Source organism: Pseudopipra pipra, chromosome 17 (assembly GCF_036250125.1).
Source record: "Pseudopipra pipra isolate bDixPip1 chromosome 17, bDixPip1.hap1, whole genome shotgun sequence".
In the NCBI taxonomy this organism is placed as follows: Eukaryota; Metazoa; Chordata; class Aves; order Passeriformes; family Pipridae; genus Pseudopipra; species Pseudopipra pipra.
This window is the reverse complement of record NC_087565.1, coordinates 1,631,505-1,658,775: the sequence shown is the minus strand read 5'-3', so window position 1 is coordinate 1,658,775 and position 27,271 is coordinate 1,631,505. Positions and strand designations below refer to the sequence as shown.

Sequence of the window (27,271 nt, the reverse complement as noted above, 5' to 3'; positions counted from 1 at the left end):
CCTCCCTTGTTTCTGTACAACTCCCTTGTCCCTACAGCCACCCACCAGGACTGGATCTGAACCTCATGGCTCTTTCCACTGTTTTGCCCTTTTTTTTCAGCCTCTCTCTTTTTGCCAGGCTGCATCCCTGCTAGCCCAGCAAGTCCTTTTCCAGGCATCCCATCTGGCATCTTGCAGAGCTGTCACACACGTGGTCACAGTGTGCCAGGGACAGCCAGCACTGAGCTTTACTTTGCCTTCAGGCTGGGGTGGCAGGTGGCATCTTGACTCCACATCTGCAGCCCCAGCCTTTCCCACGGCAGGAGGACCTTCACAGAAACCCACTGTGGTCCTTGTGCACCCAGCAGCAGAAGCACAGGTCTGGACAAGGCCACCTTTGGAGCTGGGGCAGGGTGCCATCCCAACTTCTGCCCATGCAACAGCATGGGGGTGGCTGCTCACATTAACACTTTTGTATTAACCCCCCCATTTTTTAATTAATCCCCCCAGCTTCATCTTTTCTTCTCCCAAAACCCTCCCTGAGACCCACCTCTATACTCACAAGAGCCTGGTGAGATCCAGAGACAACCTAGGCTCACACCAGCCTTGGGGTATTTGACATGGAGTGACAGACACACAAACCACCCCAACTGGCTCTCTGGGCACAAGAGGGCCCCCCCTGGCTTGGGGCCGAGTCTCCTGGTGTGTCCAGGAGCACCCACCTGGGCAGATGTTCAGTGAGAAGTTCTCCACAAGGTGGGTCATGGTGGTGAAGTCCGCTGAGTAGGAGAAGTGCTGCTCCACCGGCTCGGAGGCGATTGCTCTCAGCTCCTCTTCCACGGCCTTTCCGACGCCCACAGCAAACATGACGATCCCTGCGTGGCAAGGATGGATCCTGAGCACTGCGCTGGCCACACCACAGCAAGCAGCCCCGAGCCCAGAGGGGGCAAAGCCAAGGATGCAGGATTTTCTCTGGGCTTCCCAAACACACAGCAGGAATTCAGGAAGGATGGGCAGGAGCAAGGCAGCACTGTGGTGGTGCAGGCTGCTGCATGAAGGACGCTGCTCAGAGCACCCTGCAACCACAGCAGAGCACGTCTGCCCCTGCCAACCCAGGGGATGCAGCCCCCCAAGGCTGGATGCTGCAGCCTCTCCCCCAGACAGCCACCCTGAGGAACAATCCCAGGATGCCCAAAGCACGGTGACCTGGGGTTCCCCAGACCCCCACACCTGACTCCTTTGCTCTCCTGGCCCATTCGGAGATGTCGTCCTGGGAGCGTCCATCTGTGAAGACGAGCCCAATTCTGGGGATGTTGTGGGAGAGAGGCCTGGCACCTTCCAGCTCAGAGAAGCTGTGCTCCACCATGTGCTTGAGGGCAAGGCCTGTCATGGTGCCTTTCTCCATGTACTCCACATCCATCACCGCCTTCTTGATCTCATCCGCGCTGTGGTACTTGTTGAGGGGGAACTCGGTGCGGACGCGGCTGGAGTACTGCACCAGTCCCACCCGTGTGCCGTGGGGGGACACGTCCAGCAGGTCCACGATGCGGTTCACAAACTGCTTCACCAGCTCAAAGTTTTGGGGACGGACACTCTTGGAGCCATCGATCACCATCACCAGGTCGACATGCCCAGCTCCACACTCTGCAAGCACGGGGGGAGATGAGAGGGGACCAGCCTGGCCATGGGCACTGACAGAGTGAAGGTGCCCAGGGCTGGGGCAGAGCTTCTGGGCTTCAGGACACTGTGGGGAGCCCCTGGAACTGCAGCTGGGAAGTGAGGCAAAGCATGCACAGAGGATTCAGCCCCAAAACCTCCACTGACACCCCAACACCCTGTGAAAGTCTTTCCTAAGTCTCTCTTTTCCTGAACCTTTCCTCAAAGTTGTGCATCTTCTGGGCCATGTCTCTGAGGAGACAAGCATCCATCCCTGCAGCACCAGGGTGCTCCCCCAGGCACAGCTAGCTCTCCATCCTCTTCCAAACTAGCTCAAAGTCCCACTTAGAGTCTCCCAGCCCAGTTTCAGCTGAGCCCTCCCCAGGAGAGCCCAGACAAGGAGAATGCCAAGAGCCATGTCCCAGTACTCACTGCTGCATGTCTTCCCATCAGCCTGGAGCTGCTGGCCCTCAGGGCACATGCAGTGGTAGGAGCCCTCTGTGCTCACACACTTGAACTCGCAGCCGTGATCCACCCCATTGCAGAGGTCAGTGGCTGGAAGACAAGCCAAGGGCAGGGGGTTATCCCCATTCAGGTGGAGGGGTCTAGGAACAGCCCTTCCCCTGAGGACAGGGCAGGACATAAAGGCATCTGCCATATGCACAGCCTGTGCTGTGTGCCACGCTGGGACCTACCCCTGCAGGACCTGCCGTCGGGCTGCAGCGTGTACCCGCTGCGGCAGCGGCAGTAGTGCCCGCTGGGAATGCTCACACACTCGTGCTGGCAGCTGTGGTTCCCGAAGCTGCAGTAATCGATCACTGGTGAGAGAAGGAGAAGTGAGGGCAGAAAGGGAAAGACAAGAGGAGAGGGAGAACGAGGAGCAAAGGAAGAAGGGACAGGGAGGGAGACCATCACTTACTAATGCAGCTCCTCTTGTTCTGGCCGAGGTAGTAACCTGGCCGGCAGCGGCACGAGTACGACCCCCGAGTGCTGACACAGTGGTGCTGACAGCCATGTCTCCCATCTGCACAGGCATCAATGGCTGCAGGGGAACAGGACACCCATCACCTTCCTGTCCCAGCCTCCCTGGGACCACTCCAGGACTTCAAAGCAGCTCCCAGCACCGTGAGACAAGAAGGAAAAGTCCTGGTGTGGTGACCAGGCCGACTAACATGGCTTTGAAGTAAAATACAGGGAAAAAACACTGTGCTCTTCAGTGCTGGGATGTGCATCCTCTGATACACACTGCCCAGACCCCCTCAGATGACAGGCCATATGAGCCCCAAGTGTTCCATCCCAGAGGTGTGGCCAGGATTTGGCAACACTGAATGTCTGCAGTCATTACAGACCCAGGAAGCAGAGGGCCCAGTGAAGAGAGCACCCAGGCTGCTGCTGGCCTTGCTGGGTCCTCTGCTGTGTCCCAGCTTCCCTCCATGGGACCCATAACTACAGGCTCCCTATGAGAGTTTGGATAATAAAAAGAGTTTTTACGGGAACATGTCTTTCCATCCACGTTGAGCCTGTAGCCGGGGTTGCACTCGCAGTAGAAGGAGCCAGGGGTGCTGACACAGCTGTGCTGGCAGCCGTGCTCCTGCTCCACACACATATCCACTCCTGCAAGACAGAACGGGCATCAGAGTGGCCCATGGGCACACTGGACACCCAGCTTTGGAATATGCCTTGTCCGTGCAGCAGAAGCCACTGGGACGACCCACACAGCCCCAGCCCTGCCAGCCCCAGTGCTCAGCCACTGATTTCCAGTGTACAGACATGGACACTGAGCAATGCCCTGTCCCAGTATCTCACTGCGGAGGTTGCTTCCCCATCCACACCGCTCCCACCATGGGCAGCCACCCCAAACATCCCTCTGAAGGACATCTTCTATCCCTGGTGAGGAGCAGACACCAGGGCCACCCTTGCAACTCCACAGCAGCATCTCTCGCTCACCGCAAAGTTTGTCCTGGAACTGCTTCCCAAACTGCTGGATGAGCTCAAAGGACTCCACCAGGAAGACGTGCTCCTCCAGGGGCGGCGAGGCCATGGCCCGCAGCGAGTTCATGTCTGCCCGCTGGATGCCCACGGCGTAGATCTCAATGCCAGCATTCCGGGCCTGGGTGGCCACCTCGGTGACACGGTCCTGGGGCCGCCCGTCCGTCACGATGATGGCGATGCGGGGGATCCTCTTGTGCGGAGGGCGCGCGCCCTCCTGCGCGGTGAAGGCCACGTTCATGACGTACTGGATGGCCAGCCCCGTCATGGTGCCCTGGGCCAGCGGGATGATGCTGTTGATGGCCCTCTCCATCTCCGCCCGCGTGAAGAAGGTCTTGAGGGAGAAGATGTTCTGCACCTGGCTGGAGTACTGGATCACCCCCACCCGCGTGGCGTTGGGGCCCACGTCCAGGTTGCCGATGATGTCGATCATGAAGCGCCGCATGGTCTCGAACTCGAAGGGGCGCACGCTGCGGGAGCTGTCGATCACAAACACGATGTCCAGGGGACCCGTCCTGCACTTCAGGGCTGGAGGGGGGCAAAGAGACGGTTCAGCCTCGTGGCTGTCTGCGGGGAGCAGGTCTGGGAGCAGAGCCATCCTTGCTGGGTGGCTGGAGGGGTGCTCAGTCGGGGACGGAGAGAGTGGGTCTGGGTAGCCCTCACAAACCAGCACATTCCCACCGCCCAGTAAAGTCATGGAAGATGCTGGTAGTGTGGGAGCAGGGCCAACAGGCTGGGGAGACATGCCCAGGAGAGCATTGTTGTGGTTGTGTTTTTTTTTCAGGGCAGAAAATGAGACAGAGTAGAGCAAAGCTAAGGGCATGCACAGTGTGGAGATCAAGCCAAAGAGCCTCTCTTGGACACAAGGATGATACTTCCAGGGAAAATTGGGAGATTGTTCAGCAAGTGAAATGCCAATGAATATATTTTGCTTGGCTTGTGTGCACCCAAGCCTGGGAGAATTTGGCCCTAATGGTAAGCAAACAGCTTGAGTCCCCTTGGGATGATGCCCAGACCTAGGCTGTTATCTCAACTGCTCCGAAGGTCTCTGAGACATACCCACTCCTTCCTCTATTTGGATCCTTCACTGGTTTTAAACTGAGATTGATTTAGATCCCTTTGCCCTGAAAGGAGAGAGACTGCTAGCCCTGGGTTTGCTTTGTCCCCCCCCACCCTGGAAACTCATGCAAGGAGGGGGTTTCCCCTCATGCCTGCATGTCCTGCCAAGGTCACAGCCCATGGGGAGGAGGGTCACAAGCCCTGAGCTGGGCTGTGTCAAAGCTGGGGATATGCCCAGAGCAAGTGGCACCAGACCCACCATTCTGGGGCCAGGCTGAGGCTCCCACCCCCCATGGCAGCACTGGCAAGTTTGGGCCTCACATCTGGGGGGATCTCCATCCTCCTGGGGATGCCTCCAAACAAGAGGCATCATGTCCCCCCACCTCACACAGCAAGCTGTCATCCAAGGGCTCCACTGCCCTGATGCTCTCAGTTCTTTCTCCTCCCCACCATCTGGGGCTCACCTGCAGGTTTTGGTCTGGCTTCCAGTGTCGTCAGGAGAAGCAGGAGGAGAGGGGCAACAGGCAGGAGCTTCATCATGGCTCTGCAAGTCCACACAGTTCCAGGGCTGGAAGGATGTGCTGCAGGGAGAAGACAATGTGGAATCAGTGCAGAGGGTGGGCTGGGCCACAGGGTGACATCCACCTTCAGTGGGTGTCCCCAGGTGGTGCCAAAAACCCTAAGCAGCAGTTTTGACAGATCCATCCCCAAACTTCTCTGAAACCACGTGAGATCTTTCCCATTCAAGGACTGGCAGTCTCAGCACAGCTCAGTTTCATTACAGCAGCACTGCTCTGCCAAAGGGTCTGATTTTCTGCTCTGGGTGGAGCTGGCCATTGGACAAGCCTTATTTTCACTTGCAAACCAGGCAGATGGAATGTTCATCCAAATGCTTTTTCCCCGACTGTGTGGCTGCTCTCCACAGCCATTGGAGAGTGGGAAAGCTGCACCCAGGGATGCAAAGCACCAACCCTCCTGACACTCCCACATGGGAATAGAAGCCCCCAGATGAAACACCAGCACAGATAAAACCTGCCCAGAAGTCTCTCAAAGTCACTGGCAAACATCATTTTTCCACGAAGTTCCATAAATTTATTCTCTGCCTGTTTCCAAACTCCCTTTGGAGAGCAGAAGCCTCTGCAGGCAGAGGGTGTAAGGGTGCCTGTGCAGGTGGGCTTGCACCCGTTCCTGAGGGAAGGTGCTGGGTGAAGCACTGCTGCTCTCCCTCACATCACCTCAGGGTGCCCACCACTCTGTCACCAGTGCTCTGCAGCTCTCCCTGTCCTGATGGCTTTTCAAGGGATACTCTGCATCATGACAGTTTTTTTCATGCCTTTAAGGTGGGATCATTGGAGGAAAAGATATTTAAACTGGTTACCCGAAACCTCAGCTTGTCACTTCTCTCCCTCCCTGCTCCACCTCTGTGTTGCCTTGCCTTGCCTTTCCCTCCCTCACCTGGCACCTGCAGGGACATGGATTTATTTTGTTTATTTTTATTCCAGCTCCAGTTGGAAACCCAAGGTGCTGAGGATGGAAATGCCACAGATAATGCAACTTTCCCCAGGAGACATGCAGTGCCAGGACTGGGCACAGATACTGGAAGGCTGCTTTTAAAAAAAAAAAAAAAAAAAAAAAAAAAGCACACAGAAATTCATTTTATCAGTAGTTATCAGCCGATATTTATTTAGCCCCAGGAGGTCTCAGTTGTAATTCATCACCAGGGCTGCTGTTTAATTGCTCAGTGGTTACGTGCAGCCCTGAACAGCATGTCTTTGACAGCAGGGACACTGATAATAGGTTTCACAGCTGCATCTTAAAACTGTCTCCAGACTCAGTGTTCACACCTGGAAAACTGTATTGAAGAATGAGAAGGACAGAAAAGGGCTACAAGAAGAGACTGGATCCAGAATATCAGTCTCAAAGGGCCTTTCCCTGGAGGTGAGCAGACCACCAGCCCAGGATACAGTGACCCTGCAGTGGTATCAGGAGCTCCTGCAGAACCACGCAGGAAGGGCCAGTGGGACCGCTCTGGGATGAGGGGATGGGTGGGGGTGGCAGCCTGGCAGGTGTTTTCTAGGAAGCCATGGGGCTGAGGTGAGCACTGCTTTGTGGCCTGCAGTGCTCAGGTGCCTTTGTCCCCTCACGAGAGCACCACGAGCAAGCAGAGAGGCAAACAGTCCCTGCTATCCCAGCTTCATTTCCCTATTTATTTAGCAGATTCTTTTTCCAAGTCTTCTTTCCTGGGAGAAAGCACTCACTAACCACAAAATATATTTGGGACAGCCACGCCACCTCTAGCATTTTTCAGCTCTCTGCTGTCCACACCTCCCTGCAGTGGCAGGCTGCTGTGGAGCCTGTGTCTCACAGCACCCACACAGCTTCAGAGCCAGCCCAGAGAGAGGAATGAGCTGTTGGGCCAGGAACCAAGAAGGAGAAAACCAGTTCACGACTGATCTATTTTTAACAACATCTCAGCTTTGGATGAAGTCTTGGCACTCCCCACGGGTGGAAGGGCTGATGCTGCCTGGACAGGGCAGGGCATGGCAGCTCAGCCATACATCCAGCGCCGTCCTGGCAGCAGAGATGAGGCTGGGACAGTGTCCTGGGTTGATTCAATATAACACCCAGCCCTGTCTCGGCAGCAGCAAGGCTGATGAGGACCAGGAAGCAAAGGTGATGGGACAGATGCCCCCCAGTATCTCTCCCACCATCCCACACTGGGCAACATCCCTGCTCACTCCCCTGGGGCTGGCAGCACTGAGGCTGACTTGCATCCCCATGGAGGGGCTCCCCACACCCTGAGGGCACCCACATCACCCCCTCCAAGCCCCCTGCTACCATGCAGGAGCGGGAGGGAGATGGGTGGGAAGCGACCGGCTGGCAGGCAGGTGCTGTGAGGGAAGGCAAACACGGGGCCGGCTGCAACAGCAGAGACCTTGAGATAACGCTGAGCTATAAAGGAAAAAACGTCCAGGCAGGGACAGTGCTGCTGGCTGGGCTGGCTCAGCCAAACTCGGTAGCAGCTGAGCCGAGAGGGACACCTGGACCATCTCCTGACCTTTCTGACGCATGGGGAAAGCCAGTCATTGCTTTTCGCTGCTGCAGGAGATGCTCAGGACATGGTGCAAAGAGAGTGACCAAGGGAAGAGCCACATGTAAGGAAAGAAGGTTAACAATGACCCCAGTCTCCTCTTGACCCTCCTCACGATCTCGACCAAGGAGGACATGGAGATGGATCCCCAGAGACAAACAGGTAAGCCAGCACACCTTCTCTGGGCACCTCCCCTGGGCACCTCCCCTGGCAGTGCTGCTCCCCAGGGCACTTGCATCCCTCCCTGCTCCACCACTTGTCCGTCTGCTCTCCCTGCCAAGTGCTGAGTCTCGGGAAAAACAGCCGCTTCGGGTTTCAGCGTGGCCTCCTTGGCAGCTCTCTCCTGGCTACAGGTTAAGAGAAATGCTCTGAATATTCCCCTTCTGGTTCATCCAGATGGTCACAGGTTGGACCTGGGTGCACCCTCCCTTTGGGCAAGCCCAAAGGACAGGGCACAGCAGGGAGCAGGGTAAGGAATGCTGCTGGCTCCCTACCCTGCTTCCTGTTATAGGGGAGGGGATGAAGCAGATGGAGAAAGGAGGGGTGAAAGGCTCAGGAGGTGGCAGTGCTCTCACAGGAAAGCCCTGACCATACTGTCATGAGGAGGAAAGCAGGTTGTGGACCATGGCTATGGAGTCATGAGCCAGCTCTCAGGTACAACCACATGCAAGGTTTCAAACATCTGACATCTGGGCACATCAACCTCCTGCTGAGATTTATGTTTATGGCAAAAAACACAGGACTCCAGACACCTGCCTGGGCTTGGCAGTCCTTTGGCACATTGTGGGAGCAGCAGCATCTCTGCCCTGGCTCCAGACCCTGAAAGAAGCCAGGACAAGGGATCCCCATGTGTTGCAAGGAGTGGGGAACAGCCTGGAGGCTCCCATCCAGCACACTTTACCCAGCACAAGCCAAGCTGGAAGGCTGTTTGATAGCACATATTTCTGTGCTGGAAGCCTTGGCCAGTGGTAGAGCAGCCCTAGACGTGACGTTGCCAAGACTCACCCTCCTCACCTGCCTCTCCACACACCCTGCTTAGTTCTGCAGGGCTTTTCTTTGCAAAGATCCAACCAGGCAGTTTTGGGAAGTTGTAATTCAACTCCCACATCAGTGTTATTTGATGAAAGTATTAAAAAAAAACCCAAACCAAAAATGCTCAGGATCCCTACACCTGAGTCCTTGTGCTTAGGACACCAGTCCTGCCAGGACAACAGCAGAAAGACAGAGAGAGCATCCTCAGTCTGGAGGATGAGGAGATAAATTGTCACATCCTCAGCAGGACAGCAATTCATCATCTTCAGGTCCACTCCTGAGAGAAAGGCTGCCCCCAAAGTACACATGGGACCAAAAGAGGAAGACTGAAGCATGTCTTGCCCCAGGCACAGGGGATAATGAAGCAAACAGAGCTACTTGGAGAGGTGTAGACAACTTACATCAGCCTGGAGGCACCTGCTGTTTAAACCTTGATGGACTGCTGGCACATAGTCCATGTATTTGCAAGACCTTCAAGCAGTGTGAAAGGATGAGGCCTGAGACAGCCCAGGAACTGGATCCACCCTTTGCTGGAGGGTTGCCCAAAGGTTGGTTTCTCCCAATCTGCAGATGCCCAGCTCTCAGTGGTGGCTCTGCTGCCCATGAGCATTGAATCCACCCTCAGGACCATTTTACAGGCAGCATCAGCCTTACACTTCATCAGAGCTCCAGAATCTCAGTGCTCATCCCCCACAGCAGCTGGGTGATGAGTGGCAAATCCCACCAGGAAGGACAGAAGTGCAGTTTTCAGAGCAAGGAAGATTCAGGGAGCACAAGCAGTTGAGATCAGAAAATAGCATGAATTTCCAGCCCAAAAGGGGTTTTTTTTCCCCTTTTTGAGGACTGATGTGTCCTTGGTTCTTCCCAAACACACATGTGGGAGAACCAGAGCAGACTCTTTCCAGGACATTGCAGTATTCTCCAGTTACAACACTGTGGCAGCTTTACTGGGCCAAGTGCCACCTGGAAGGACATATTATTTGAAAAACAAGGCTGTATTTCTTGAACAGCACATCAAGGCTGCAAACCCAACAGGAGCAATCAGCAGGAGTGCTGTAACAGGAAAACCTTGCAGGATGCAGACGGGAATTCTCTTTAACTCCCCTTGCTCCCCACAAAAGCCACTCCCCATTTTATGGGGCCCACTCCTGAATATTCACAGAGAGGGCAGGAGGAAGACGAGTTTCTTGTCCAGATCCATTTGCTGGCTGAGTAACAGACATCTTTGACTCACAGCTCACAGACTCATACAGGTCCTGACAAGTTTATACTGTGAGATGACATTTGAAGTCCCCTTGGGAGGGAAGTGCTGGGTGTAGCATGGACAGAGCATCCCCTTCTCTTCTAGATGTTCTCCACAAGAGCACATAGGGTCCTCCTCTGCCATCAATCTGTTGCTAAAAGACCTCCCAGTGCTCTGCAACTCAGCTGGCAGGAAAGCCTCTTGCCCAGACAGCTCTGCACTGAGACAGGCTGTACCTGTACCTTCAGCAACAGCTGCCATGAATAAGCACCACATTCACTCGCAAATTAAAATGTTAAAGATCTAGCCAAGAGGAAAAGGTGGTTAGCCAAATCCCCTTGTTCAACTAATCATGTCAGAGATGGCTTCTGTTTTGGGACTGCTGGTGATGTTTCTCTGTTCCTTCCTGTCCCACTTGAGACCTTTAGGCTGCACTGGACCCCTGAGCTGCACAACAGGCAAATTCAGCCCTGCTCCTAACTGGTATTTTATGCAAAACTGAAGAGATCTTGGAATACTTTGATTTTGATGAAGAGTGATCAACGGGGGACATACGCACCTCACTGACTCTCTTTACAAAGAAAATGCTCTTCTGCAAACAGGCCCTTGGAGGACAGCTGTGCTAGGCCAAGAGACTTCAAACTTTGGAGGGAAGGATGTCTGTGCCATCCAGAAGCTGAGGCAGCAATCCACTGCCCAAGTTCTTGTTCTGTGAGGAAGGTGTTAGAAAGCATTTTTTTTCCCCAGAAATATGCATGTTCAACCGCAAAGGAAAGAGAAATGGCCCAAACCAGCTCTGGGCTGGTGCAGTTTGTCAGCTGAGCTCCTGATGCAGCAGAGCTGGTATCTCTAAGCAAGGAGATTCACTGTTACTAGCAGGACATATGTCTCCCAAATCTGCTGTGACCACTATCCCCAGCTGACCTCCAGCAAGTTTACATGGCACAGACAACCACAGACACTGCCTGCTACTGCAGCCCCGCAATCAGAGAGTCATTGCCTGACCTCCTTCTCTAAATCTTTATATCATATTTCTCACTCTGGAGAGGTGACTCAATGTGTTGGCATAAGAAAACACGCCAGGAGAATATTCTTGTGCCTCTCCCCTTTATCCTACCCATCCTGCTATGTGTTTAATTGAAATAGCAGAAAGCAAGGAGCGTTTGGTGGCTGTGGAAAGGCACGTGGAGACTTCTTGTCCCTGGCTGAATTTTTTGTGCAGATACTCTTCACAGGGAGACCTCAAAGGTAGCATAGGAAACGTCTCTCACCTAACCTCATGGCTTCCATGTTCCTCTGACAGCAGGAGGACTGCTGTCCCAGGACTGGGATGCTGTCACCCCACAGGTGTGACCAGAGAACAGCTCCCACCAGCATCACAGCAGGCTGTGGCCTCACTTCTGCCCATGCTGAAGAGTAGGTAACACTTTGGGGAAGCCATCCGAGTCCAGCTGCAAGTGTAGGAGCTTTGAATACCCACAGGCAGGGTTTCTCCATTTCTCAGTTTCTGGACCCCGCCTAATTTTCCAGCCCAGACACAGACTCTTTTACAGTGGGTTACCTCTGCTGTCAACAGATCTGCTCCCACTGGTTCCTGACATAGACCATGGACTCCTATGGGTCCACAGACTACAGTCAAAGACTCCTGAATTGGCAATCAACCAGCACAACACAGCCCAGAAAAAGGAAAGCTGAAATCTGGAGAGAAGACAAGTTACTGCCTCCTCTCTGCAAGGGACAGCAGCTGAGCCCTATGCATTTCCCTGATGGGCACCAGAAGGACCAGGCTAGGGGTGGATTCATGTGCACAACCAAGTGTTTGGAAAGCAAGAGGATCTGAAGCTTGCAGATAAAGAGGCAGAGGCAATGGCAGAAAGTGGCTAGGGAAGATGGATCCAGCCTCCAGTAAAAACCACCAGGAAGGACAAGCTGTGTGAGAACCAGAAAAGCTTCAGGCACAGGATCAGGCACGGCAGTCCGGAGCATCCCACATGGAAACATTGTCATCGCTGTGCACCAGCCTCTGGAATCTCCCAAGCACACACCTCTACCCTCTCCTTTAACAGAGCTGGTTTGAAACCCTTTATTTTTATTCAAGATGGAAGGGGACTGAAGCCTTCTAAGAGCTAGAACTGTTACTTGACACCTAAAGGTACATCTGTGCCCGAGTACCCCCAGATGGGCGACGCCTGGCACAGCAGGTAACAGAGAGCACCGAGTCGGGGTCCCTGTGCCCGGCTGATCAATGGAGCCCTTATGGCAGCTGTGTGAGCTCCCAGCAGAGCCCGAGTGCTCAATTTGCTACTGTCTGGGCCCAAAGTGGAGAAAACACGATTACTGACAAGTGGCAGGAGCCCCTCAGCCTCCTGGCACGGCTGGAGGAGACACGTGTGACATCTGGCACGAGAGGGACCGACTGGTGCTGGGGGAGCAGCTGACTTTTATAAGTTTCTTTATGAGCACCACTCCATCTTATTTTTTTGACATATTTTTCCTAGGTTCCATTCATTCACTCACTGTAGGGCTACTCTGTAATTCCCATGTGTGTGTAGATACAAACTCTACTTATCTCCCCTCCGTGTTTCAGCCCTATTCATCAGGCATTTGTAAATGGCATTTTATGAGTGCTGAGTTTTTAACAAGGCAGGCACGCTGCTCCAGAGCGAACAAAGGGGCCCCTATTGGAAACTTTAAAGATGTTTAAACAAAGAGTTCTCTTGAAAACCTTTAACCCCTAATGCCAACCTCAAGGGAAATGCTATGTTATGAGCAATCAGAGCACAAACATCTTCTGTGACCACAGATTGCTTACAACAGGCTGCCTTGTTGGCCACAGCTTCTCATTTTTCTACCATCGCCAACCAGAGCAGCTCCCGAGCCCATCTTGTGCTGAGCACATACAGCTTCTTAAATTCTTCAACAACAAATGAAAGTTACAACTTCCACAGAAATCAACAACAGCTTTTTCCAGTCGGACGCAGCAGTACCCTCCCTGCTTTGATGGAAAGTGTTGTTTTACTGCAAACACCAAGACCTCTCACACTCTTTCCAGACGGCAATTTGCATTTCGGATGAGGCCAAATTTATCTATATCCTGGTGGCAAATATCAGGGCTGAGATCTCAGAGTAGCTTTCCCCCACACACACCTTTTTTGCAGATATCAAATGCCAATCTAATGAATTCCTGCGGAATTCACAAGAATCTGCTTGTGAAATGCAGTTTCTACTTGTTACTGAGAACCTGCACGCTCACTTCCTGGGATTAATTGCTCCTGTTCTTGGAAAAGAAAAAAAAAATCAACTATCAAGAACCGCTACAGAGGGTCCCACAGGGAGGGTCCTACAGGGAGGGACCCAGAGGGAGGGGTCCCACTGGGAGAACTTCAAAGTAACTTTTTTAATAATACGAGTTTAAGTGGAGCAAAAATCCTGTGGGTTCAAGCAGAAGAGGTGAAGTCCTCTCAGAGTTGGGGCTTGGCCCCTCTCTTAGACCTCTCTTCCCCCCAGTCCCATTGCACACATGAAGTGGCTTCCATCGATGGGGGACAGTCCCATTTCCCTGCCAGCCTCCTCAACCACACAGGTTCCCACTCTTCAGCCTGACTCCTGGATGGATTCAGCAGCTTTGAACACCATAGCAAAGGCTGTCCCTGCAGAATGAGGGGCAAAACCCCAGCAGAGCACCTCGTGTATCTGCTCAGCTCCGCTTATCTCAGACGGCTGCGTGTTCGCACAAACACGATGAGTGCGGATTAATCTGATTTTCCAAACAAGTTTTCCCATGTAATTGCTTGGAACAAAAGTGCCCAAAGCTAATTTTATCCTGTGAAACTGTTGGAATGATAAGCCGAAGGTGGGTGATTGCTTGTGCAAACACATTTCCGAGTATGCACAGACTCAATTTTCCAGTCGTGCAGAAACGGTGCTTAACAGACTTAGGGCACGCTTTTGAGCTTATCTTTCTGCAGGATCTCTATCTCCTATTGCTCAGTACGCCTTGCCCAGGTGTACCTGACCTTATTATTCTCTGCTAAAAGAGATCCTCGGTTGTGTAAGCAGGAACCTGCCCGACAGCTAGGCAAAAGGTGAGCAGGGCAGGCAGGCTGAGCCATCCCGGCGGCGGGGAAGAGTTCACATCCCAGCACAGCACCGACGGACCGAGCGGGTACCATGCCCTGACTGCCCCACGGACATACCCCAGCCCAGGGCACCGCTGCGGGGGCCAAGCCCGTACAGTCGAGTGTCGGGAGGGCTCCAACTCACAGAATGTGGAGAAAAACCCTCTGGGGCAAAAGCTCTGCTCTTCTCCTCCCGGCTTTGCTTTCTGCTCCTGACGCCGGGGATTGCCGCCCCCCTTCCTGTCCAAGGGAAAAGCCCCACTCCAAGGAAAAGCTCCCCGGAGGCTGCCAACCTTCGCGGCAGCGCTCGGCGCCGCTCACAGCCCCACCGAGCCGGGATGGGGATCGGGATAGGGATCGGGACCTGGACCGGGATAGGGATCGGGACCTGGACCGGGATAGGGATAGGGACCTGGACTGGGACCGGGATGGGGGTCGGGACGGGGCTCACCCGCACCCTCCTCACCCTCCTCCTCTCCTCTCCCTCCCGCAGGGGCGGCGGTGCCCGCGGAGCCCCCGACTCACCCGTGCCGGCCGCGGAGCCGCTCCCCGCCGCGCTGCTGGCTCAGGTAGGGCGGTGCGGGCGGTGCGGGGCGCGGAGCTGCGCGGTGCGGGGCGCGGCGGCGCCGGGCATTTAACGGGGCGGGGGAGCGGGGGGGGCGATGGGGCGGGCACGGCCCGGCCCCGGGGCAGCGCCGGGAGCGGGGGGGGTGGTGGGTTCCATCCGCCTGCCCCGGTCTGGGGGGGCCCGGGGGTCCCACCTGCCCCCGCCCCGCGCGTTGTGCCCGTGCGGGTCCCGCGGGAGCTGCGCGCAGGTGGAACCGGCACCGCGGGGTGCGCGGCCCGGGACGGCCCGGAGCTCACCGGCGGGGAGGGGCCTGACGCTTTTAGTCTTTTTTTTTTCTTCTTTTTTTTTTTTTTTCCCTTTTTCTCCCTTTATTTTTCTTTTATTTTTCTCCTTTATTTCTCTTTATATAATTTTTTCCTTTCTGCCCCTTTTTTCCGGTTTTCTTTTTTTTCCCCTGCTTTTTTCCTTTATTTTATTATCTTTTTCTTTGTCTTTTGCTTTTTTCCTCTCTATTTATTCTATTTCCCTTTTCTTCCTTTTACTTTTTTCTTTATATTTTTTCCTTTTCCCTTTAGTTTATATTTTCTTTTTCTCTTTATTTTATTTTTTCCTCTTTCCTTTATTTTATATTTTCCTTTTTTTTTTCTTTCTTTTTCTTAATTTCATTGTTTCTTTTTTATTCTCGTTCTTTTTCTTTTTTCTTTTTTTTTTTTTTTTTTAATTTCCTCTTCCCCTGCTGCTGGAGTACACCTGGGAGCCCCCTAAACTCAAAAGCTTCTGGAAACAGGAAAGTCCAAGCTTAATATCCATTTGACCTACAGTATCCTGGAAGTTTAGGAACCTCTGCAGGTGGTGGCTGCAGTGTGGGGAGGTGGGTTTGAACCAGTGAGCTGCAGGCCAGGTGTTGCAGGGCTGTAGACCCTCAGGCTGAGCTTTCATCAAGAAGGTCAATGTGCGATGGAGATCATCAGCAGAGGCTTCTTAGAAACCCTGGAATAGCCCTGCCCAGCCCTCCACCTCTTCCCAGCACTCAGATCAGTCTAGTGGTGGCAGGAACCACCTTTAGTGCTTTATGGGACTCTTTCAGTGCTTTAACAGCACTTCCCTTGCTCTTTGCACCAACAGGAGGAACAGAGGAAGGAGACTACAGTAGATCACCCCTGCTATCTGAATTTTCTAGCAGATGAGCCAATACAGCATTGCCAAACTTGGGCATTTTGGGGGTGTTGGTGCTGCTGGGGTGACCACCCCGGCTGGCCCCCGCTCCCCGCAGAGTTCACTGCCACAGGATTTCTGTGCTTCCTGTTCTGGCTGCTGTTTGCCCTTGGTGTGGTCGACAAATCCCCCAGGCCCAGAAAAGGCTGAATTTCACTTGTGTGTGCAGTGAGGAAAATATAGGATTTATAAATACCCATGCATATACAGGGGCTGTGGGTTGGGTTGGTCTGGATTAAAGGAGGTATTGAAAAATGAGGGAAGCCAGAAACTGCAGGCTTCTCATTTCTGTGATTTCTAATGGCTTTTCCTTTTGCATAAACACTGCATTGACTCCATACCCGAGAGCACTGCAGGCATTTTCTCCCCTGCTCTGTACAAAATATAACCCGGACCTCTAAAATGGATATTTTTTATTAGGACATTTGGTTTCCCCAAGCTCAGGGAAGAACAATTGCCCTCTGTGGCAGCAAGTCCCCAGCAAGCTGCAGGGCAGCCGTGTCCTGAGCGAGGCAAATGGCAGCTCCTTTTCTGGGAGGAAAAGCAGCAAATTAAATCTCTGCACTTCAATTCAGTGCTACCTGCACTTTAGGACACTGTTACTGCAAGTTACAGTTCTTGTATAAAGAGTTGATTTGAAGACCCAGTTTCTAAACAATGGCTGCTGGGATTGTATTTTGGTCTCCTGAGTCGGGTACTTTTATTCCCAGGGGACCAAAAATATCAGATCCCTTCCTCTGCACACTGAGCTGGTGAAGCTCAGTGAACTGGAAAGCAGCAGGGCAGAGGGCAGTTTGCTTCTCCCAGTGCTCCTAAACTGCTTTTTCTGCCCCTGTGGTCGCCCAGGGGTGCACACAGAGGAGGTGATGTGAGGACCAGGATGTGTCCCACACAGGGAGCTGCGTTTCTCAGCTGGAGGCAGGACAAAGCCCTGAGTGATGTCTCCACACTTCCTGCTGGGAAGGCGAGGGCTAATTTTTAGCTGTGGTGTTAAACATCAGCTCTCCTAAAATCAGTGATGTGACTGCAGGCTCCAGCCCTACCAAAGCCTCTCGGCGCCTGCCTGGGCTCCCCACGTGCCCACATGAAACAGCCCTTTGCAAGGTGGTCCAGCTGTGTGTCTCCCATAAAAAGCACACAGGGCACTCCTGCTTTTCTGCTGTGTTTCCCATGAGAGAGGGCACAGCAACACGGCCAGGGCTTGCAAATCCCCCCAGGTGCCCTGGGTCTTTCCCACCTCAAGCACCAGGGCAGAGCCACCCTAGAGATGCACCGCAAAGGCGCTCACACCCTCTCCTGGGGCACGTCCTGGCCTAAAGGAAAGGAAAAGCCTTGGTAAGTGATGCCAGGCTGAGCAGGGAGGGGGAAAGGCTTACAAAAATCGGTGTAGCAGAAAGGTGGTGGCTCCCCTCTTTCTCCCCCCCTTCCTTCCACATAATGCCCGACTGTGTGGAGAGCAGCTGAGCCCCAGCCAAGACCTCAGGCTCTGAAAAGGCAGCTTTTAGCCCAAGCTGTAAGAGCCCGACCCGTGCAGAGCTGCAAACATGACACTGAACTAACACTGCACTACAACCAAAGCATTTTAATAATTTAATATAATAAATGTCAGAAGGAGTGAATAATTCCCTGTAATCCTGAGGAGGCTGTAGGTGCCAGGGGGAGCCAAGTGGGTATATTGAGCTGCTTTAGCAATAGCCCTTTTACTCTCTGAAGGTAAATTTAAACCAGATGATGGATGCTGGGTGGTCGCCTCTGTGGGCAGAATGGTGAGCACTGTTCAGAAGTGCATCACTGAAACAATTTAGCCCCCAAATTTGAAAGGCAATGGCTGCAGAGAAGGTACAAAGAAAAGAAAACCAAGTTTCCAGGTAGCTGTTCCCATAGCTAGACATTAAGTCTGAAGAACTACAATCTGTTTACCTGCCATTGGCATGCACTTTCCCACTTCAGCATGTGGGTAATTGTTCCAGAAGGCTCTTTAGTAGGCTGGGGGCAGTAACCCACGTGCCTCTGGAATTACGTACGGATGGCAGGGAGCAGTGATACCTGCACAAGCCTGGCCCTGCCCTAAGCCAGTGCTGTGGGAGGCTCTGCAGAGCAGGCATTGCTGCTGGCCACTCTGTCAGCACATGTCTTAATCCACAGGGTTTGGCAATTTGCTCCTGAACACTCCCTGCTGCAGCCTGGCCTCGGTACCAGGCTGTTCCATACTCTGTGAATGGGTTAATGGCAGAAGCTCCCTCAGAACCCCCACAGGGAGACCCCAAGCTATATGGATGGGCACTGGTGAGCGTTTTGGTGCTGGTGGGTAACACTAACAGGGATGAAGCACGTGTCTCTGCAGCTGATACACAAGGACTCAAAGCTATACTCCTAATTTTACACAGAATGGATGATGAGACTCACCAGGAAAAAATTCACACACCCAGCCTGGTTCTTCCCTACTCTGTTGTCTCTGACAAACTGAGGGTGAAATGCTACTGAATGAAGCCAGAAAGGTTCAGTACTCATTTAACACTGTGTTGCATCAGTGTAAAAGAGTATCCAGGGTCAGGCCAATTTCCTTGATCCATTTCTACATTTATCCCAATCAGAATCAGTAGTTCTGTAAAAAAACAAACAAGCAAACAAACCCAAAACAAATCAAAACTTTTGCAGAGAGATTCCAAAAGGCTGCTTTTATATGAAGGGAAAAATAGCAAAGGCAGATGAAAGCTGAAATCACACCATTGCTTGGCAGCAGAGGAGTGAGACAGCTGCAGATTGCCATTATGGAAAAAGATGGAATAACTTTCTTACAGGATCTCTTTGGCTGTGCAGAGATATAAACTGTTCATTGGATGGAAAAGCTGGAGTGAAGCTTTTCAGCAAGACTAAATAAGCCACCCTGGAGCAGGCACCGGGGGGATACTGGTTGATAGAGCTGAGCTTCAATGTGCCGGAGCAGGAGTCTACCAGAATGGAGGGTTGGAGGGGACAGATACAGCCTTGGGAAAGGAGCCCCTCCTGCCCTGCCACGAGTGCTGTGGGGCGAGCTGGGGCTGAGCTCAGAGCCCTGTGCTGGCAGCAGCACCGGGGCTGCCACACGAGCAGAGCTGTGTGTGGAGTCTGTTCTGCAGTCAGGAATGGCCATAAAACATTCATTTTCCAGGCACAGAGCAGCAGCTAATGCTGTGAGTGACACTGGCAGTGGCTGTAAATCTGATTTTGGCAGAGCTCTGTTGATTTATGTTTGCTGGTGATCCAGCTCACACGTCTGGGATAAAGAACTGACAACAAGGAGGGCAGGAGATTATCTTGCCTGTCTAGTCACCTAACAGAGCACATCTGTGGAGTGCAAAGCATCAGGTCCCCATGGGACTATCCAGAGAAGACACTGGGTAAATATTTGCTTGTATGGTAGATGTGTTTGTCTGCCACATACAACAGTAGCTATGGGCTCCATGCAAAGGTGGGAAAGCTGGAGCTGAAGTGATATGTGTTTAAAGTGAGTTGTACCATGGGTGCTAAAAGCTGTGAGGGGCACAGCCTTTTTAAAATACATATGTTGCACTAGGAAGGACAGAATTGGCAGGTGAACTCTTCTAAAAGGCTGCTTGGGTTGACTGCTTGCTGCTTCTCTCCCTGGGAGCTTGCTCTGACCTCTGAGCCCAGGACAGCTCACCACAGCCTGCCTTGGAGTGATGGCAGGACCAGACTTACCCATCTTCACACATCTGATCATTTATGTCCTCAACTGTTCTCCATTTCTAGCCCATTTAAGAGGAAGAGAGACTGTGTTTAATGGGAATGTTCCACTGCATACCTCTTGCAAGGTTTTCCCTGGATGTCTGTGGCTGACGCCCCCATCCTCACCACTTCTCCTCCAAGGCATCCCCCAGCACTGCCCATGGTCCCCAGATGCTCTCTCCCTGTGACTCCAGAATGTGTTTTCTGCTGTGCCTGGGGCTTCACAGCCTTCTCTGGCCACTGCTTTATCTCTGTCTCCAATATAAGGTTCAAGAACTTCTCATAACCAGCCAGGCTGGGTCCCCTTGGTTGGAGCAGTGTGCCCAGTGGCCACATCCCAAACATTGGCAAATGTGCCAAGGAGAGGCTCCTACCCAGGCAGCTCCCCTTCTCTCTCCTCTGATTTCCTCTTATCCAGCCAAATATTTTATCCCAGATTCAGAGATTGCTCTTATCCCAAACTGAGGGGGTTTAGGGGCTTTCAGTAGGGCAGGAGCTGGTGTTGTTCAGATGAGTGGTCTCACCTCTCTGAAGGCAAGTCAGCACCACAGAAGGTCTCCCCAGCTGACACCCCAGAGCTCTCCCCCCCTCCTTGCACCACCCAGTCCTTGCACACGTGTCCCAGCTGCCAGAGCAGGGCACCTTGTGCTTGGCCTCACCTCATCTCTCTCCAGCCGGTCAACACCCAACCTACTAAGTTAGCAGAGTTAAATGCTGGGTGCATGGGAACGCCTTCTGGTTAATAGAGCAGAAACAATCAGCAAAACCACCGACTTCTTAGGTATCAGAGAAAAATGCAGCTCTTTTCACCCAACAGCCCTTGCAGAAGGCAACGAGCAGCTCACGTGGCAGCTCCTGGGCTGCACTCACAGCTCAGCAGCATCACTTCCCAACTCACCAAACAGCCATACAGCAACAAGCACTTTAGGTGGGAAAACAAATTAATACTCAATTAGAGCACTGCCACCATTGCACAGGGCTGGAAGCCTTAGAAATGCATGTTTCAGAGCTGTTAACATAACACAACACACATGCCCTGTGTGTGTTCGATGGCAGGTGAAGCAGTTATTCCATCATCCAGACTTTATATTTTTCAATGCCAGCCCCAGTCTTAGAGCAGCTGAACTCCAAAGCTTTCCGATGGGAAAGCCTTTCCCTCATCAGGCTGGACAGAGAGGGATCTCCGGGCTCCCTGCTTGGCACAGGGCTGGGCGAGGGGCCAGCTCTGGTGTCACAGTGCTGGGGCACTGCTGTCTTGTAGGTCCAACCCTTACCAAGCCAACCTGCTGCGGGACGGCGTGCGGAGGTACCTGCAGCTGCCAGCAGACCAGACCGTGCTCATCCTGCACGCCAAGGTCGCACAGAAATCGTATGGCAACGAAAAAAGGTGGGAGATTGTTCCAGCTCCTCCTCCGACCACTTCCAAACCCAGCTGCCTAAAGCTCAACCCCAGCCTGGCTGAATTTCCCTGGTCCAAGCTGGAGAAGCAAATGATTGGACATATCCCCTCTCCATTCACTCATGACCTCAGGATCCAAAGCCATCATTTAGCCTTCATGAACTGAATAAACTGAATAACACAAGGGAGATATTAGCCCCCACCTGCATCCATCCCAGTTAGACATTCCCAGTGGTTAGGTTCCTTCCATGAAGTGGTAAGGAAAGACAAAGTAAACTAAGCAAAGATACTATTCAAGTCTTAAGCCCCCAAGAATGAGAAGTTAATGTTTCAAGTGCCCTGTTAACTCTCATCTTAAAATCAGCAGGGACTGGGGCATTTCCATCAATGCCCATGGTCTCCAAAAACGCTGCTATTTTTGAAAATCCTTCCCACACTGCAAAAACACCTTGAGGTTCTGGCTTGAATCTCCAAAATTGCTACTCCTGGGCAGTGACATCAGACTGCAGCACTGCAATATAATTAATCCTCCATTAATCCTTGTGATATAAATACTCCTCCGTTATTATCGTGTGGAATAGCTATGAGGCGACAAGCTCAGCCTCTGAGGCATAACCACCCAGACCCCAGCCACCCCAGGAGACAGCTCTAGGATGGGCTGGCTATGCCTACAAAGTCCTCACCACATCCAGTCTTCTGCCAGGGGCTGCTGCTCCACAGGTAAAGATGTTATTTTGGGACTGAGTCTTCCAGCCAGGAGGGAGCCCTCTCATCACTGAGCCTTTGGGACAGCCTCTTTCCTCTGCTCCAGATCCTGTGCAAGGGATGAGCGTGACAATCAGATGCCAGGTCTGGAAAGGGAGAGAAAACCTGCATAGAGGTCCCAGGTTAAAGTTGAAAGGTGCTGGTGCTGTTTTCCTTCACAGTGAGAGTCAGGGGCCCGTGCTGTGGATGATTTGTTTAAATAAACATGTACCCAGGACTTTAGGGCTCCAAAATATCCAGCCCCCTGCACCAGGGTTCTCTCGGCTGGTGCTTTATCCAGCATCAATAGAGGATGAATTTGCACCATTCACCCAAGTGCAAAGACAGTGGAAACCCAAATAAAACACAGGAAAATAGGTTTCCAAACCCCTGGCTATAGATTATTTGCACTGGGCTCCAAAACTGGTTGTGAATACAAACTCTGTTCCCAACCCGCCAAAACTCCCACATGGCAGTCGAGCAGAGGCAGGGTCTGATCCCTCCTTGACTCTGGGGGGTGCAGGGGTCCCTGTCCTCCCGTCCTGGGGCCATCCTGTGGCTGCTGGGCTCATGGCCACCAATGGCACCACCAGATGTGGCAGCTGCCCCGGGCTGGAGCCAGGCACTGGAGGCAGTGGGTGCAGGGCAGAGGCTGTGCCAGCTGCTGCAGCAGAGCCTGAAGCCTCCAACCAGCCCTGCCCACACCCCCAGCTGGGGGTCCCCAGCCCCTTGCTGAGCACCACGTACCTCTGGGGGCAGGGGGAGGTACATGCTCCCAGTGCCAGTGGGCCCCAGTGAAGGTCTCCACTCTCAGCACAGCCATCCCAACACCCCTGAGCACCTTTTCTGGGGGCTGAAGGGCAGTGAGAAAATGCCCTCTTGTCTCTGCAGGTTTTTCTGCCCCCCACCTTGTGTTTACCTGAGCGGGCCAGGATGGAAGTTAAAACAGGAGCAGATAAAAGGTAAGTGCCAGGCAGGAGCCCTGGACTCTCCTCTCGCCCTTCCCATGCCATGGAGAGCTGCCCTCTGCCTCTGCAAAGGGAAGAGTGTCCCACTTTATGTTATCTTTGCCCCCCCCCAAACTCCCTGTTCCCCCTCAAGGCTGAGCCTCCTGCAATCCAGACCCAGGGAGGGCTGAGCCTGGATCACCTTCCATGCCAGGAAGAGCTGAGCCTGTGTGGGGTCTGGAGAGTCCTTCTCCTTGTCTCTTCCAGCCAGGGACCTGGGAGAGGCTGGATTTCGGGTGTGTGGGTACATGGGGCTGGACAGCATGGGCAGCAGCCTGATGGAGACCCAGAAGCTCAGCTTTGAGGAGCAGCCAGATGCAAAGGTAAAGCCTGTGGCTCTCTGGGGCTGGGGGGACCCTGTTCATGCAGGGGCTGGGCTGTCACCACCATCACCCCATGCCTTGGGATGTCACACCATCCCCATCCTCAGGGTGTTGCAGTCCTTCCTTCCAGACCACAGCTCCTCCCTCCTGCTCTGCCACTCTGTTGTGACATGTGCAGCAGTCCAGGCAGCTGGGCAGGCTCCCCACCTTCCAAATATCCCTATCTTTCTCTGGCACCATCTTTTCAGGCTGAAAGTCCTGTGGCAGTTGAGCTGCCAAAATCTGCCCAGCTCTCTCTGCCCTGCTCCCCTCTCCTGATGAGCAGTACTGCTGCTTGTTACAAAATGAAAGGCTGGTCCTTCATTTGTGGATAAACAGCTAAAAAAAACCAGTCGATCCCAAAGTTCAAAAGCTTCAGCAGAGCTCTGGCATCTTTTGATTGGAGGGGGAAAAAAGGAAAAAAAGCATTATTTGGGATCCCTGAAGAGCACAGGGTCTGAGCTAGGCCAGGAACTTCACAGAAAGAGCCTTTGTCCACAGTGCTTGCCTTGCTGCTAAGGCACAGCATATCGGCCAGGACGGGAGAAACCATAAACCCAGGGCGATTTCTCATGTTATGTGGGATAAATCACACGTGAACATTCATTTCCATAAGGAATTCTCTGACCCCAGTGTAAATAAAGCCTCCGCCGATCCCCAGCTCTTCATTCCACCTGTAATAACATCTCTGGTCGTTTCTCCCTTTGAATGAACCCGGGGCTCGTTGAAAGGGCACTATTATGTCCTTGTGGGGTGGTGAGGAGGGTGAGGAAGGCTGGTGGGGCGGGGCTGGGCTGGAGCTGCTGGCAGCCCCTCTCTGGCCCTGGCAGGGGTTCAGCTGTGCCAAGGCACTGTACATCTCGGACACGGACAAGCGCAAACACTTCCGCCTGGTCCTGAGGCTCTTCTTCAGCAACGGGCAGGAGATTGGCACCTTCCACAGCAAGCTCATCAAGGTCATCTCCAAACCCTCGCAGAAGAAGCAGTCACTGAAGAACACGGACCGTGCGTACAAGGCTGGCTCTGTGGGGAGGAAGGGGGGTGCCATCCCAGGGTGGGATGCTCTCTGAGTGCTCACAGCTTGGCTCTGGAGTGCTCCAGGCTGAACCCAAAGCCCATGGGAACCCTCAGTAGAGGATGTATCTGGACACACTAATACCTCCTTTCCTAACAGTTCAGCCACCACAATGTGTAATGCCCTGATGCCAATGTGCTCCCCACATCGTGGCCTCGCCTGCCCTCACACACAGAAAAAGAGCAGCGGGGAGGGTGCTGGGTACCCCAGGAGCCAGGGCTTGTCCTCCCTTGGCTTGGCAGAAGCATCAGACCTGACAAGTACTCACTCAGCCACCTCTCCCCACAGTCTGCATCTCCTCGGGCTCCAAAGTCTCTCTCTTCAACCGCCTGCGCTCCCAGACCGTCAGCACCCGGTACCTGTCTGTGGAGGGGGGAGCCTTCATCGCCAGCGCCAGGCAGTGGGCAGCCTTCACCCTCCACCTGGGTGAGGACTCCGGGGGCCACTGATGCCAACCACGCCCAGGGCTGCCTGTCTCCAGCCCTGACTCTCCCCTTCTGCAAAGCCTGGGGGCAAAAGGGGTGGGAATTAGCTCGGGGATGTGGGAACCTGGCTCAGTCTCACCTCTGCCCGGTGCTCCTGCTGTCTCTGGAACCGATTCTATTCCCCGCTGGCACTGAGGGCAGCAAGAGCTGTACTGGTCTGGCAGTTCATAACTCCAAGCCAGTAACTTGCCTGGAAGAGGCCAGACCCCAGCAGCATCCCTGCCCGCACTGCCTCCAGCGGTGTCTCTGCGAGGTACCGCATCCCAGTGCCGCTCTCCCGGGGAGCACTGGTCTCTCCAAGCAGTGAGCACCTGCAGAGCAGAGAAAGCAGTAAGAAAGCACTGGGAGCACCGCCGGGCCTGTGCACAGCACGGCAGCCCGGGTTAACCTGCTCCCCGGCTGACCGGGGCACTGACTCTGCCTCTTTCCCCGCCAGCCGATGAGTGCTGCCCCCGGAGCGAGTTCCCCCTGCGGGAAGGGTATATCCGCTACGGCTCCGTGGTCCAGCTGGTCTGCACGGCCACCGGCGTCACACTGCCACCCCTGGTAAGCCTCCATCCCTGCGGCTGCCGGGCACACGGACCTGGCCGCTCCGTGGCTCCGAGGGACGGGTGCCACCGCTGGGATGCTGCCGCCCGCAGATCATCCGGAAGGTGATGAAGCAGTATGCCATGCTGGACGTGGACGAGCCCATCTCCCAGCTCCACAAGTGTGCCTTCCAGTTCCAAGGCAGTGACCGCATGTACCTGTGTCTCTCCACAGAGAAAGTTATCCAGTTCCAGGTATGGCACTGCAGGAGGGGTGAGGACCCCCGGGGTGCTTTCCAAGCTTCTCTGTGTTGCTTCTGGCTGGGGAACTTGTCACTGGGAGGGTCTTGCATCCAAATTAGGGTCAGAATTACTGCAAAGCCATCAGCCTGCTTTGGTGGGGACATCATCACTGAGGTCTTTGCAAAGGCATCACCATCCCCATTTCCCAGTGAGCGAAGCAGTCGCTTGCTGGAACCAAGACACCGGGGGCAGAAACCAGGCCTCCCAGTCCCCTGCTGTCCACACTGCAGTGTCTTTGGAGCTGTGACTCTCCGCAGGCATCTCCCTGCCCGAAGGAATCCAACCGGGAGCTGCTGAACGACGGCTCGTGCTGGACCATCATCAGCACGGAGACGGTGGAATACACCTTCAGCGAGAGCCTGGCCTGCGTCCGCGAGCCCGTCAGCCCCGTGCCCCTCATCGCTGCCCTGCAGGTGGGCACAGCCACACACGGCCCCCTCCTCTCTGTCACCTGCCTGTGTAGTGGCTCCTGCTCCTGAGCCCTTGCACCCGTGCTTGGCATCTCCTGGTTTTGGGATGCTGTTGGACTACCCGGGAATGCCGCAGTGGGGTTGGGATGCGCAGGCAGAGCATCCTGTGGAAGAAGGAGTCTGGCTCATTCCACCACATAACATGCTGACACACACTCTGCCCACCACAGCTCACGGGCGGCGGGGACGTGGCCATGCTGGAGGTGCAGGGGGAGTATTTCCACACACACCTCAAGGTCTGGTTCGGAGATGTGGAAGCAGAGACGATGTACAGGTAACACGGCTGAGGGGGCCAGGGAGCAGGCAGGGAACAGCAGCCAGGTTTGGACTGCACTGGGCAGCTCTGGGAGGGACATGTCTGCAGACCTTGGCAATGGAACACTTGCACTGTCCATCCTGCAGGACCAAGCATGAACATTGCTAGGAGAGGAGGGGACAAGTCTGGTGCCTGCTCTCTGCCCTGGCTGCAATCTGGGGACAGCAGTGGGTGGGGGATGACAGGGACCTCAGGGAGCTGCAAACAACCAAACAACCCTGATAGAGAGGAAGGAAAGCCTGGGGAGGAGAGAGGAAACTGGCTGGAGGCTTCACACTGAGGTCCAGGGTGGAGGAGAAGTGCTGGCTCGCTGCCTGCTGCTCCTGCATGGGACCCTCCTTGATTAATGCACCTTTTCCTCTCCTGCACTGTTCCTAGGAGCCCCAAGTCCCTTGTGTGTGTCGTCCCTGATGTCTCTGCCTTTGGCAGTGACTGGAGGTGGCTGCGGTATCCCCTCACTGTCCCACTCCTGCTGATCAGGGATGATGGCCTCATCTACTCCAGCTCCTTCACATTCACCTACACCCCGGAGCAGAGCTGCATCCCAGGGCAGCAGGTCCTCTCAGATGTCCCCCAGGACTCAGACAAATTACTTGACAGCATCCATCAGGAGTTCACCAGGACTAACTTCCACCTCTTCATGCAGAGCTAGCAAGCTGGGTGGGCAGAGGCTTTGGGAACAGCCCCTCTTGGGGCACCCCATCCAGGGGGTTGGGGAGAGGCCCTGAGCCTTGCCAGGGTGCCCCATCCTGGGCTTGGGGTGGCCCTGCCAAAGGGTCCTCCCCACTCATCAAACATCCACCATGTTCCTGTGATTTACTGACTTGTCTCTTTGCCACGGCAGCGTCTCACCCTGCTGAGATCTCACATGAGAGCATCAATAAATCAGGCTTGAAGGACTCTT

At 53.9% G+C, this 27,271-nt stretch overlaps 2 protein-coding genes across 3 annotated transcripts in view; one reads left to right on the top strand and one right to left on the bottom strand.

Moving 5' to 3' along the window:
* MATN4 (matrilin 4) overlaps positions 1-25,164 on the bottom strand; it is a 26,322-nt gene extending 1,158 nt beyond the window's left edge. The window contains exons 1-10 of one of the 2 annotated variants that reach the window (XM_064673635.1): positions 24,831-25,164; positions 21,762-21,929; positions 5,148-5,264; positions 3,583-4,152; positions 3,127-3,249; positions 2,555-2,677; positions 2,331-2,453; positions 2,068-2,190; positions 1,210-1,623; positions 702-854 (exon numbers count right to left, since the gene is read on the bottom strand). In XM_064673635.1, the coding sequence (XP_064529705.1) occupies positions 702-854; positions 1,210-1,623; positions 2,068-2,190; positions 2,331-2,453; positions 2,555-2,677; positions 3,127-3,249; positions 3,583-4,152; positions 5,148-5,223 (1,705 nt within the window). In that variant the 5' untranslated portion in view covers positions 5,224-5,264; positions 21,762-21,929; positions 24,831-25,164. Of the gene's footprint in view, positions 1-701; positions 855-1,209; positions 1,624-2,067; positions 2,191-2,330; positions 2,454-2,554; positions 2,678-3,126; positions 3,250-3,582; positions 4,153-5,147; positions 5,265-14,692; positions 14,789-21,761; positions 21,930-24,830 lie in introns of those variants that run through there. The other variant, XM_064673636.1, reaches the window with a different exon arrangement.
* RBPJL (recombination signal binding protein for immunoglobulin kappa J region like) lies at positions 14,405-27,271 on the top strand. Its single transcript, XM_064673637.1, is given in 12 exon segments — positions 14,405-14,649; positions 14,651-14,736; positions 20,941-21,066; positions 22,714-22,784; positions 23,037-23,152; positions 24,022-24,196; positions 24,555-24,692; positions 25,188-25,297; positions 25,393-25,533; positions 25,839-25,994; positions 26,222-26,325; positions 26,746-27,271. Coding segments are annotated over 12 exon segments (1,641 nt in total). The 5' UTR covers positions 14,405-14,505; the 3' UTR covers positions 27,020-27,271.